The 14,706-nt window shown below is 31.9% G+C and overlaps 1 protein-coding gene across 14 annotated transcripts in view; it reads left to right on the top strand.

Annotated features, from left to right (window-relative positions):
* DGKB (diacylglycerol kinase beta) overlaps positions 1 to 14,706 on the top strand; it is a 639,605-nt gene that overhangs the window by 489,860 nt on the left and 135,039 nt on the right. For all 14 annotated transcript variants that reach the window (XM_079151895.1, XM_079151896.1, XM_079151890.1 and 11 more), the window contains one exon: positions 3,225 to 3,420. In XM_079151895.1, the coding sequence (XP_079008021.1) occupies positions 3,225 to 3,420 (196 nt within the window). The remainder of the gene's footprint in view (positions 1 to 3,224; positions 3,421 to 14,706) is intronic.

Below are 14,706 nucleotides of genomic sequence, written 5' to 3'. Positions count from 1 at the left end.
GGAAAACAGAATTCTCAAAGGCAATAGGGCTCTTTTCCAGTAAAACTCCTACTCTATGAGTCCTAATACTAAGATTACCTGTACAGCAATATTTTGTTTCAGTGATTAAAATTATTAATAATTTTTATCTGACGTCGGCACAGAGTCACTCATTACCAATAAGGGATTTACAATTTATCATTAATTTTTAATTAATCTCATCGAATTTTCTTTCAAAACTTACATCTCTCCAAAGTTTATAAACTAGGATTAATATACATGGGCAAAATTTTTCTTTGAAATCTTCTCTTCCTTTAGTTAAGTTTGTTTTGGAGTGAGACTTTCTATTTTAAAATGAAGAAGGGTAGACAACGGCATCACAGCACTGCACTCTATAAGTAGCTCCCACAGTACTACATGTTAATGACATTTTGTGCACAATAAAAATATTCAAAATTTATTGTCCAACTAAGGCCGTTAGCATTTAAGCTTTTATATTCTTTACTCTGTAGCCACCTTTCTAGAAATCATAAATCTTCAAAGCATACAAAAATATTATCCAACACAATATTATCACTTGTTTATATTTCATAGCCTTCACCTCAGCTTTTATTTTCCTGTATTCAACTAATGTGCTACAATCCCTGGTCTCCATCAACAACAAGACTGAAAATTTCCAGATTAACCAGCATAACATTAAAGCAAACAGAAGAAGGTTACCTGGGGTCAAGAGCTGATGGAAAAAAAGTTATTAATAAATAGCAATTTAGTTAAGTACAATGTCCTGCCCCAAGGGAGCATCAGTATTCTTCACCAGCTCTTTTTCTTTGCAGCTCCTTGAGAATTTTTTTTTAACTTCTCAGAGAACAACCCACTCTGTTTCCTTAAAACTACACTTGACATGAGTCTGAATAGTGCAAACATGAATAATAGTATACACTGGTGTTTTTCCACTGTCACATGTAACTCCACTAGTTCAATTAAAAAGAAAAAAGCCCATTTGCAGCATACTCTCTTTTTTTGCAGATGAACAAAGGAATCCTCCTTCACTAATTCTGAAAGTCACTTGTCACAGTGGGGTTCTAAGGCCTAGTCAAATAATTGTCTTAGTGTATTACCTGCTGTGTTCAATATTGAGTGAAAATGGAAGCCAGACCCCAACTCCAGCTTATTTCATGATTCTTCTGTTATTTAAATGATTTTAGTCAGTTTGGGGGAAGCCAGACCTTTATAAATTAACAGCAGGGAAATACCAAAGGTGTCAGATTGCATATTTATCATCTTTTTCGTGTAATACTTAAATATGTATTAAGAAGTGACTGACATAAATTAGGCAGATTTCAGAAGCCACAGGCCGTGGCTTGTAGAGGACCCCCTTCTGCTTGACATTTCATCCTTGTCAAAGATCAAATTATTTTAATTTAGGCTGCAAATTATAAGGAATGAAGACTTCTTTGTGGGAATTCCCTGTGGTAATCTGACTTTTGTTGTTACTGCTGCTTGTCAGTGTGCAAAAGATATAATATGCATGCAAATAAGGTTAAAAAATATGTACTATCTAATTATCCAGCCAGTACATTCCACTTGAAGTCAGTGGGAGGCCTGACACACAGTATGTGTTTGATTCATTGAGGCCTGCAGGGTATTTACACAAGATTACTTTTAATTATGAAATTAATATCTGTTTATCTAGAATATATAGCGGTAAGTGAGTATACACATGAGCAGAATTCTTTAGTAAAAAGAAATCATCTTAATTTAATACATGAAAAGGAGGGAAAATCACTTATTTCTGAGGGAAAAAAAAAAAAAGACATCATTCGGATCTTGGTTTCACCCTCCTTGAAACAAATGGAATGAAAACTTGGCACTTTCTCTAGAATTTGTTTCTATCCCTGCCAACTAGGCTCAAAATGTGCTGCTTTATTTCACAGCTTTTATTTTTTGGTGAACAAGATTCAATCCTAGACTCAGTGTGATGAGGTTAATGTAAGAGAAGAGAGAGTTGTGTTTTGTTGGCGTTTTGGTGGAGCATTACAAGTCTTATAAGTCTTAAAAGTCATGACTGCTATGAGAAATGAGGAAGTTAGTAGCAATGATTTTTTTTTAATAATAAGACATGCCAAATAAACCAATCCCACTGCAGATTTGCTTCAATTTATAAAATGCTTATTTTATAAAAATAAAATAACTTTTTTAATAAAAAGTTATGTATGTGTATGTATATATTGACTTATATTTGAAAATGGGAGACTATTTCTTGGATATTTTGTATTAACTAAATTTTAGAAAACCCAAAGCATATCAATAACTACATAGTCATTCAAAAATTTAAGAGTGGCCCTTTCACTTTCCACACGTGTCCATCAGAGGAAATGTTCAAAATGTTCAAAATATTAAAACGTGAACACTCTGAATACAGCCAAGTACTGTCCACATGTGTCATAGTCAGCAGGGTCTTTTGTTACCAGGTCAGAAAACAAAAACTCTGGCTAATTAATTGGATTTTTTTTTTGTTTGTTTTTAGCAAGCTATTATTACATCAATGCTGGTGGGTTGGAGTTTCCTTTTACTGCTGTTCTTATCCTTTCCCTTACTTGATCATATTGGCCCTCCACATTTATTTGGACACCTGGGCTTCCTGTTGTCTTTGATGTCCTGCTTAGAACTTAATCTAGACCAAGAAACCATCAGTGGCCACTCCAGAGTGGTTGAGAATTACTGATTTGTTCTTTACTTTCCCTCTTAAACCACTTCATTCTTTGTTAAGGAAAAAAAAAAAAAAAAAAAGATGTAAGACATGAATCATGAATTCTATTTCTTTATTTTCCCCTAACAATGCCCTCTAATACATTAAGTTCTAAATAGGTGTCAGGTGACAATCATTAAAATTTCTACTTGAAATTTGACCATTCTTCCTAGAATCAACCTCCTTGTAACATACTGGAAATTTGCAGCTGGTTATACATATATGTAGACACTAACATATGTTTCTCTAAGAAGTATACTAGTGATTTAATTTGGTCATTTTAAAGGATCATTAATGATAACAGGTTAATGTTGGTGACTGATTTATCTTTTATGTTGTTATTTAGGGTAAGCATTAAAGTGTTCTTAAAAAGCTGATTTAGAAAAGGTACAATTGTGATTTTAAATGCCCTTATTAAAAGATAAGGAAAAAAATCAAAGAAAGATAAAATATCTTGCAATTTCTGTTCTTTTTTTTTTTTTTTTTAACTGATCAGTGTGATGGCGTACAGATAGATTTAATAAACATCTCTCTGGAAGGAATTGCTATTTTGAATATACCGAGCATGCATGGAGGATCCAATCTCTGGGGAGAGTCTAAGAAAAGAAGAAGCCATCGACGAATAGAGAAAAAAGGGTCTGACAAAAGGACCACACTCACAGATGCCAAAGAGTTGAAGTTTGCAAGTCAAGGTAAGGTTCCTAACAATTAACTGTCAAATTGCTTGCTAATCTGACTTCAAAGGCTACCTTTAAAGAGTTTTCCATTGGACTAAAATGTATATATTTATGCAGTTGTGTTTTTCATATTATCACATACCCAAGCATGATTAAATTACATAATGGATTCTAAAATCATATGTATTTTCCATAAATATTTTCCTTCTTTGTTCTCTTTCTTTGATTAGGGTTTTTCTCATAAAATTTAAAACATGTGCTGTATATGTGATTGATAGTAAAATAGGATAGATTATACATTAGCTCTTCTGGAATGTAATCATCTTGGTCAGGATGTTTGAATTTAACAAGGGTTTAGTTTAGGCATTTCTAAGGTTGAATCCTAAGAGGTTTTGTTCTTGTCTTTCCTCGGTCAGGCTCTGATATTGAAGCTGTCTTATATTGCACTATTGTTCTAAGAACCGTGTATCAGGGAATGTTTCAATGTTCTACAATAAATTATGATTATCTACTATTATTTTTCTGGAAAGTTAGTAACAGGAGACTTGGGAAACAAAGAGCAAATGATTAACAAAATAGGATACAATGACTATGGGGAAGAATTTTCAACTCCACTGTAGTATATTTCACACTGGGATGTGACACCTAATTTTTGTTGATGAATCTTATAAAATCTACAAAAACTTTTAAAAGTCTATAAAATGCATGTATATGAAGTTTTTCTGTTACCTTCTACAATTTACCTGATACCACTGATGGCACTGGGAAATCAGACCACATTGTCTCAGCTTAGTGTAGGAAAGATAAAATATGAAGAGGTTGCAGTGTCGGCTCAACATAAATAAATACAAAAATAAATAAATAAACTGAAGGTGGCTGGTGATCTTCTGGTAATAGTAACTTTATTTTTTTTATTTTTGGTAATAACTAATTCAGGTGTTTACAGTAGGCAGTGATTTCTATGTCATGACCAGGGGACAAAGATGGATGGAGAGTTAGGTATGCTCTTGAAAAGGTTATTAAGACCTACCAATGACTAGAAGTTTTGATGCCCCTGAAATGTAGAAGTAATCCTGAATACTTGTGGAACTCAGTATAAGCAAGATTACAACAAATCAATTAGAATATTCTATACGCAGAATGCAATATAACCATATGAAAATATAGAGAAAATAGCACTTCAAAGGATACACACATGGAAAAAGTGAGATGCTTGCCCTATATGAATTAATAATAAGTGGAAAATAAATATGATCATTAGTTTTTAGAAGATATTAACAGTAATATTGTATTGTATTTGTATTTAAATCATTTTAAGATAAGATTAGTAGATGTTTTAAATATTGAAAAATTTCTAAAAATTAGAATTAGCTTAAGAAACATACTAAGACCAAACTATAAGCTCTTCTTTTGAATTCTACATATTGAACTATTATGTACTATATATACTCACTCCCTCTCTCCTTACAAATATTTTGTACTATATACATATAAAATAATACATTTAAAAATATTTATGTTTTTCTATTTGGCTACTACATTACAATACTAGACATATCCTTTGCATGTACACATTACAGATATTTATCCAAAAGAATTTGCAGTGGCTCAGCTGCCTACATTCATCTATTTTAAGTTTCTAAGAAACATGGCTGTGCTCCATCCAGGCAAACATCTCTATGGACGTATGGGTGTGCCATTCTTCACAGAGCTGCAACTGAGATCCTATTGGCCTGGTCTCACTAACTCTGCTTTGTATGCCTTTTTCAGGAATGTATTGTTGAAATAAAGCACGAAGAAACCTGTCACAACTATTGTCATAGACTTTTACTGCCCATAAATGTAGGAAAAGCTCTCTATTCCCTTTCTGCCTTTTTGCTTTCTAGTGTGGAACTATTAGATCCAAGTTTCCATACAGTCTGAGAGAGAAGAAAGTGGAAACATACTGGGTTTGTGATTCAGGAATATATTTTTGTTAGTACACAGTTTTTGAAGGTCATTGTATGCCTCTGTAAAAATTTATCATAAATTGCAACTAATTTTTACTATATTTTGGAATGGAAATGCCCCCCCAAAAAAACTTTAGAAAGTTTTTGTGTATGGTGGGGAGGAGGAAGCATATAACTAAATTCTTGTGATAGAGACAATTTATTTTATTTGATAAACAGATTGAGCTTAATAAAATATTTACACTCTATTTTAAATTTCTTTAAATAAATGTCATAGACCAAAGGTGCAAGTTTAAGTTTGGTTCATCAAGTCCTCACTATCCTTAAGCCATACATGATTTGGGACTCCCAAACAATTCACTAGCTTGCAATCTTTGGGGATACTCACATAAGATCAGAACATTTTCACTCAATACATATATTTGTTCCAAATTGTACTTTTGACTTAATTCAAGGTTGAATAAAATTATAAGTAACTCATTTCATTATATTATCATTTCATTGAAATATGCTAAAGTATTTGGATGCAATTCTGAAACATATTTATACTCACATTCATCTAAATCAGTAGGAATTTTCTGTGTATGTGTCTATAAGTATAGTAAGTGTATTACACAAAGATAGTATAGTCTTTAAGTAAACCTGTAAAGTAAGCCAAGTTGATTTTCAATGCTCCCAGCCTTAATATTCGATCTTTCCTTTCCCATGCCTTTCAGTTGCTGAGTTCATCTTTACCTCCTGCTCTTCTAAATTAACCTCAGAAAGATGTCTAATAAATTCCTTCACATTAATGTATAAATGACTGATTGCAGATGAAGGTAGAGGTATTTGCATTTTAAAAGAAATAAAGGCCTTCAGCTAAAACATTACTTTTCATACTGTGTTCCATTGAGTTATAACTGCAATTCTTCAGCAGCTCTGTAAAAACTTAGGTTAAACATGGCCATATTTTGAAACAATAAAGAAGTCTTTAATAAAAAAATACCCTATGTTGTATTCTATAAAAACATGTTGTTATATTAACTTCTCAAATGATTAACTCATGTTACCAGACAAAATTAGCTTCCTCTGGCTTTCCTCTTTCTCCTCTCATTTTTTTCTCACTTGTCAGAAAAAAGGAGTTGGTAGGTGAATAGGAAGAAAGAAAGGAGAGAGAGAGAGAGTGAAGGAAATAGATGGATAGAAAGAGAGAAAGGAAGATATACGTGCCCACACATATACATTTGTACACACACACACAGACACACATACACACACACATATAAATAAATAACTGTGGCATTGATTAGAAAGTCTATAACTCTGCAGTGGTTATTTAAAAGAACATACTTATGCATATTTAATGAGAAATATTGTACAAATGGACATATTACCACCATAGTTCATGTGAACCCAGTGGAACTAAAAGACTAGCAAATTTAGACACATTTTTTTGGTACAAACGGCACATACCAACCAGTGGAAGTGATAACAAGGTGAATACTAATATTTTAAATGAAAACAATGATCCCCTTTTAGTAGCATTTTTGCTCATAAAGTAATTGTGTTAATTAACTAGCTCCAATAATAGGGTTGTACTGGAGTACATTCCAAGCACGCTTTAGTCAGAGAGAATTTGATTTAAACATACTCACAACTGAGGCTAAGGAGCTAGCCATAAAATCGAAAATTGTAGGTCTTTATGGAGAATAAAATAGATCCTACTAATTTAAACTTTGAAAGAGTATGAACCAGGCAGAAGTAACATTATGTAATACATTTCTATTAACTAAAGTGAAAAACTATGATTTAAAATGCACCTTTGAAAACTATTTTTTTAATTCTAAAATACTTCTATTTGTTCTTATTAGTTATAAATGATAGTAGAATGTGCTTTGACATATTATACATACATGGAGTATAACTTCTCATTCTTCTAGGTGTACATGATGTTGAATTACATTGGTCGTGTATTCATATGTGCACATAGGAAAATATGTGAGATCATTCTGTATCTTTCCTATTCCCATTCCACCTCCCTTCCCTTCATTCCCCTGCCTAAACCAAAGAACTTCTGTTCTTCGCTACCCCAGTCAACAAATATATGAAAACTATTTTTTAAACCAAAAGTGAGAACCTTTCAAGGAATGTAATCCATTTTAGTTCTATTTGATGTAGCTTTGAAGAGACAAGTTAAAAGTTTCCACATTCCAGTGATGGAATCAGAATGTGACCAAGTAAGATGGAAAAAGTTGGTTCACTTAATTGCATATCTGCATCAGGATAGTCCCAATATCATGCAACCAAAACAAAATGTAGAAAGCCATGAAATGCAGGATAACTGTAACATTGCAAATGACTTCATTAAAATAGTCACATTACTCCCATAAATCAACTAACTAAAAATGTTAACAACTTGAACCTCTAAAATGTATTTGTGCAAATAAAATTTTGGTATTCCCTTTTATTTACTAGTTTTTAAAATATTACTTCATTTGTTTAAAATATAGTTGTTGACTGCTTTAAGAAGTTTGAAAACAACTGAGCAAAAGTAATTACATTCAAACTATAGAGTTTCAAGCATTTGCCAGAAGCTTTGGGAGGTACTGCCAAGAGCAGCTGGACTTCCTGCTTGAAACCTCATTAAGTAGGTGTCTGTCTACCCTGCACATGGTACAGCTAGCCAGGTACTTGTCACAGGAAAGTTTATCTTAAAAACTGATTAACATATTATGTCATCCAGGAAATTTTCAATAATTCCATTCACATTTACCAACCCTAATTATTTTATTTGGTCAGAATTTACCAAAACCCACCAAAGCACTCACTCATGAAAACTGAGATGGGTTAGCAGATACACAAATACTGTAAAGTTTACTAGTTTCATATACATTTACTATTACAGCTGTCTTCTTTCTGTTAGCAATGCTGTTTTAAATTATCATTTATAATGGTAATTGCGATTTTCCATTTGAAATAAACTCATTTAACTGAAAATAGAGTAAAATAAACTAAATAAGAATACGGGAGGTAATTACACGTGGCGAAAAATTATGAAGGTGGGAAAAGATAGATTAAAGTTTAGAAAACTGATATAGGCTGTTGCTGCAACTTCTATGACCTCATATCTTTGGCATAGCCCCAAGCATGAATACTTAGTGTAAAAATTATTTTTATTCTTTATCATCTTCTTGAATAAAATTTATTATGGTTTGATTCCCCAAGAACAAGTTTTCCAGAGACTTTATACCATACCTGCCTTTATCACACCTTACTTGATTTCTTGGAGCACTGTAGTTCCATAGAAGACTATAACCCTGGTTGTTTTTATGAGCCAGAAGGGAGAGATGGTCTATCTGATGGGATACTAGAGTATCTCTACATCAAATGATTTTATCATTATCATTTTTTAAAAAATTTCCAGAAATTAGGAAGACAAATAAACAAAACAAGTCAATTCAAAACAAATTAATCAGGGATAAGGAATTAGAGAATGTCTGTAAAGTTTGGCAAAATTTAAATGTCCTTTTATCTCTGAAGAGTTATACTGTATATAATTTCAATATCTTCATCTTTAAAATGAGGGTGGTGATCTCTGGAAGAGGTGAGATTAGTCTATGTGTGCTGCACATTGTATTACCCAGATAATGGCATAAAGAACATTTTAATAGTAAGACTGTCACTTGCTATACCTTATAGAAATTAGGTATATCAGAAAGCTAATGGTAATGGACATTTGCTATCCATTATTACCAATTTTTCTAGACATTTCTATGGGTTATTTAGGGTAATTTAGAAGGCAGTGTTTTAAGTTGTCTAAATATAAATGCAATATTCATTTTAGAACTGTAGATGATGTATTTGGCATTCAAACCCCGGCAAGCAGAACAATTTCCAAGCATTTAAATTCAGTGATTAAATCAATTAAATTTAGAAGCAAGAAAAGGATTTCATGCAGCATTATTATACCTGGATGTTAAATTGTGGAAAAAAGATCATGGTATTTGAGATGTTGCATTTCACAAAAATATGTGCATATTCTAATACCATGATAATTTCATTAGTTGAAAATAAATAGATTCAAACATTTGCTACCTAGTAACATTTAAGATGCTTCCAAATGAGTTCCTAATTTTATGTTTTTCAATTACCTCCTTTGAAAAATTTCATAAATGGACAATGCAAATAATAGCATATGCTTAATAAAACTATCTCAATATCAGAATTGTGGTTTATAATTTAAGATTACCTGATATACCTGGGTGTCTTAATGTGATGTCACTCATAATTCTTAGAATAAGCATGCTTTTCAAGTTTATAAATCAGTAATAAAAATATTATGGTACATAAGACATTTACATAAAAATATTTTTAAAATATAGGGACTGGGTATAATCTTTGGTCTAGCTATGTGATAAAGCATATGATATAAAGAAGCATTTATGAAATTTCTACTTTTCACAGCACTATAAAAACTTCACAGAAAGTGCTAAACTTCTGAAAATTTGAAAAGCAGAAGCCAGAATATGAACAAATTAATATTTAGGGACAATTGTAAACAGCAGAAGACAATTTTTAGAATACTCTTATATTGCTTCTGGAACTGTATAAAATACCTTTTATGCTTTTATGGCCATCATTATTGTCCCTTGTTCTTTTATTTATCAATCTAATTTTTAAAAATCTTACATGTAATGTGATTCTAAAACCAAAATCTGACATTTGATAGAATTCTAAAAATTCTTATGTTAAAATTGGTGTGGCTGGGAAGTCATTTTGTATTGAAGATAATAGATAATTGTTTAAATAGGAATGTTCTTTTTTCTAATACATAAGTGAAATCTTTGCCCTTTAGTGTTCACTCCTGTAAGCCTGCTGAAATTTTTAAAAAATGGATAAAATTTTAAAAACCGGATAAATTTTTTGAAAAGTATATGGTTTATCAGTCTACCTAATAGCTGTGGGGAAACAAGGGAAGGGGTTTGTTTACTTGGGGTTTTTAATTAAAGCCCAGGATGTTCAGCTTATATGACTTTGAAGGGAGAATATCATCTTTGTTTTCAAAATGATAAATGCTATTCCTGATTCATTGTACATTTCTAACAATTGATTTTAATTTTAACTTCAGAGAAGGATGAAAAATACAAATGTTTTAACATGTCATATTTGTTATATGTAGATGTCTGATATTGGTGATAAAATTATCATCTTATTTGTTTCTGTGACATTATGTGTCCACTCCTGTGTCTGTTGAAAATAATGACAGGTTTTCTACCCAGGTGAAGACTACTTTAAGTATATGTAGCTTACACAGTAGTGGAAATACAAAATAGATTTTCAAGTTAAATAAATATTGGATCATTACTTAAGTTTCACCCCGTTAAATAACATTGTAGAGCATGAATTCAAATAGTGGCCACAAAAATTTTATATCCTAAATATCAGAACATTCGTACAAATTTTCTAAATATAAAGCACTATAGTAACCTTGTTCCTTTGAGGGTGATGATTTGAATATCAGGTGATAGATGTCCCCGGGAACTTCTAATGATTTTTCCTATTATCAGGAGGATGACAATAACTTAGGGAGTGCTTAAAATTGTAAATGTGAAAGAACTCTCAAGAAGTCATGAAATTAACTGCATTGTGTTAAACCTAAGTCATGGCTCTAATTTTTTCCCATTGCTATTAAATACCATGTTTTCTTTTCCTTTAAAGTAGAAAATAATAACCACTGTAAATTGAGAATTCAAATTCAGTTGCATGATCTTATGGTTTGATATCTTATTTCAATGTTTCAAGTAATATCAGGGAAATCTTGATCTTTGATCTTTACTTTTCTTTATTTACATTTTGTTTTGTTTTGTTTTGTGATAACTGTTGTGGATATGAGAAAATGGCCACACTCTAGCACCTGGTCCTCCTTGTAAAGGTGCTAGGGGTCTCAGTAGAGAGCGAAGAAACCTGTTTTTTAAAATAATTGAATTCTACATCTACTTAATTATCTTTAAATAATGAGTTTGAGTTAAAACCAGAGTGACCAACTTTTAGAGTTCCATTGTGATGAATTTAGTTCCATGAATATAGTCTTTTATTAGACAGGGCTAATTAACATATGCATGGAACCTCCTGGGACAGTATTTAGCCCAATCCATTTTTGTAGAAATTAACAGAGATTTATATAAATCACAGTCCCTCTATGCAAAGTAACAATTCTTCCAGTTTAATGAAAATAGTTCCATTGTCCTTCCTTTGATAAACTATGAATTTAAAATGTAAGGGTTTCTGTTTTTTAACATTTGTTTTAGGTAGGGTCTATTGTCGGCTGTACAATATCAGCTATTAAATCAGATTAAGCTAAATATTGAGGCCTGAATATTAGAGGGTGTCAGCCATTTGAAATAAAACTAAAAGTCTCCATGGATAAACATGACTTATTTAAATGAGCCCTGGGGAGCTTTTTTGAGAAAGTTAAAATGCCTGATGAACACGGCACTGTTATCTAATTATCCCATAATATGACACAAAATAACAATCTCATTTCATCCTTTTATTTACAAAGCTGCTCCCATTATCATTATATTTTACCTGTTCAAGTGCTGAAAGATTGTTCCTCGTTGAGAGATTCATTAAAAGAGAATAATTATATTATATTTCACAGATTGGCAGAAAGAAAATGTATCTTTGAACAATTCCATTTCCCTGAGCAGTTGTTCATTTCATAGTTGAAGACAGGTCTATTAAGTACTTTCTACCCTTTTTAAACATGTCAAAGCTAACCATTAATACTGAAATTAGTAATTTAGTTCTGATTTAATGAAAGAATTAGCTGCTATTTGTAAAACTCAGTTTCTGTGAATGAAACACAAACATAACATTTACAAAAAATATTTAATATCTAGAAGCACTAAAATTTTTCTTATGATTCATATTCATCTCTTTAAAGTCCTTAATATGCTGACTTTTCCCCTCAACGAATGCTTCTTTATCAAAAAATCTACATGAAATATTTTCTTACTAAGTGTGTAGCATTCAAATGTTCAAAATATCTTGCTGAAGTATAAAAGATAGAAAATCAATCAGTATCAATGAATTCTATGAATTCTGTTTTTAGATTTCTTGCACCAAAGGATGACAGATTTTTAAGTAAGATCTTTTGTAATTTAAAGGAGAACAAGGTGCATAAAAATTCTCTTCAATAGATAATAGATCTGAAACATATTCATGTTCAGACATGTTGATGCTGTGTAATGTTATCTATGGTCATATGCAAGTGGGTACATAACTTGGCTTTGGTAAACAATTCAGCAGGAATAAAATAATATGTTAATTAGTGATGGTTTGGCTAAATTTTTTGTACTTGATGATAATAACTGATTATAGTTTAATCTTTATTTCACATTGTCTTGACTAGCTCATCAAGATGAAGCAAAAGAATGTCTAGTGAGTCTAATAAGAAGCAAGGAACCAATACATCTTCTACCAAATCCAACAGTAGGAAAGATGCTCTTTTAATTTAAAAAGTAATAATAATATTAAAATATGTTGACACAAGAGTAGTGCTATTTTGAATGAGAGGTTGAATCTTAGGTTTTATACATGTTTGTAGTTAGGTATAATTTTAGAATTATTCATTAATATGCTGTCTTTTCTTTTTGTTAATGAGGACTATTACTCTGAACAGGTTTCTTTCTTTTCTGTTCTTTTTTTTGTTTTTCCAGTAGTAGGGACTGAACCCAGGAATGTTATGCCACTGAACCACTGAGCTACTCTCCAGCCCTTTTTATTTTTCAGTTTAAGGTAGGGTCTCACTAAGTCGCCTGAACTGGACTTAAACTTGTGATCTTCCTGTCTCAGCCTCCCTAATAGCTGGGATTTCAGGCATGTGTCACTGTGCCAAGCAGGTTTCATTACGCTTAAATCTTATAATTTTGGTAACATCAACTATTTTTAATTTCTATTTGGATTTTTTTGTGTTTTGTTCTATTTTGTTTTTCATTTCTGCTGTTTAGTTTTTGAATATTTTATATGTTATCTTTGTAAACATTTCTTTTCTTCCAAATGTTCATATAAAAGTCAGCAATCAACAAGGAACTATAACAGGTGTTTTCATTCTTGAGGAAGCAAATGAATGCACTGTTTATGGCAGATATTGAAATTTAACATCCATTGCAAGCAGAAACCATTATGTTATCCAAAACACTACAAAGAAGCACAAAATGAAATAAGTGAATTTGTTTAAGCATAAAAGTTGAATTTAACTAAGAAAATATGGACACACAAAACCCCCGTTGGTAGACTTTTGTAAATAAATTTACTAATGAGCACGCAGATCAACAAAATCTTGCAGTATGTGTTATTGGAGAGAGATGGAGAGAGAGAGGTAGAGAGAGAGAGAGAGAGAGAGAGAGAGAAAGAGAGAGAGAGAGAGAGAGAGAGAGAGAGAGAGAGATTGAAATGAAGCACAAGAAAACAATATCACTTGAACACAAATTGTTTTGGAAGTCTCCTTCAGAATACTAGGGAAACAACAGCAGTGATCCTTTGAGAATAAATGTATTCTTCAGATTTCATCACTATTCCTATCATCCTATCACAATGCCTGCCACCCGTTGAACAGCCCCTCCTGAGTTATCTCTTAGAGCACAGTTATACTTACCCATGACCACAGTGAGGGTGTGGGGAAACTCATTGAAAATCTATACTGCCTTCTCATTCTTTTGTTGGTTTGTTCTGTGACGCCCCATAAGGTATGTGATAAAAAGTGGCTATCATTCCAGGGGCAAGAAAAAGGAGTAAATTAGTATCACACCAATTGGTTTATTTTACACAGAATTCTCATCTCACCCTAGAATGCCTTCTGTCTACTTTCCTTTCAAGATAGTAGCCCCTGTTAGGAAAGAATTTTGACAGGAACATTGAAGTCTACTGAATTTTTTGTAAATGGGCTTTAGTTTTTAGTTTGCTGGACTATAAGTTCATAGCTATAAGTCACATGGTAAAAAGAGGAAGAGATCTGTAACCTCAGACCAATTATGAACTTGGCTGCATTTGTTTCATAACCTCAAAAATGGAGATAAACATTTCTGAATTGTCTACCACATAGGATGATTTCTACATCTCAATACATTTTAAATAATAATTTACTGGAGAAATGTAAGATGGTCTAAATTATTGTTCATAGAATTTAAAATATGTGCAGGATTTGGGTCACATTTGTAAGAGGAGGCAAAGGTCAAAAGATTATTCTCTAGCTGTTGAACCAATAATCCTTTTAGGAATTAATCCTGTCACCACTGAATGATAAAAACAAATAGGATTCATATTTCAGTTCGTGTGAAAATTTTCCCTTTCTGAAAAAATATATTTTGAT

Source organism: Sciurus vulgaris (assembly GCF_902686455.1).
Source record: "Sciurus vulgaris genome assembly, chromosome: 8".
In the NCBI taxonomy this organism is placed as follows: Eukaryota; Metazoa; Chordata; class Mammalia; order Rodentia; family Sciuridae; genus Sciurus; species Sciurus vulgaris.
The sequence above is the reverse complement of the archived record's forward strand: the minus strand, read 5'-3'. Positions and strand labels throughout refer to the sequence as shown.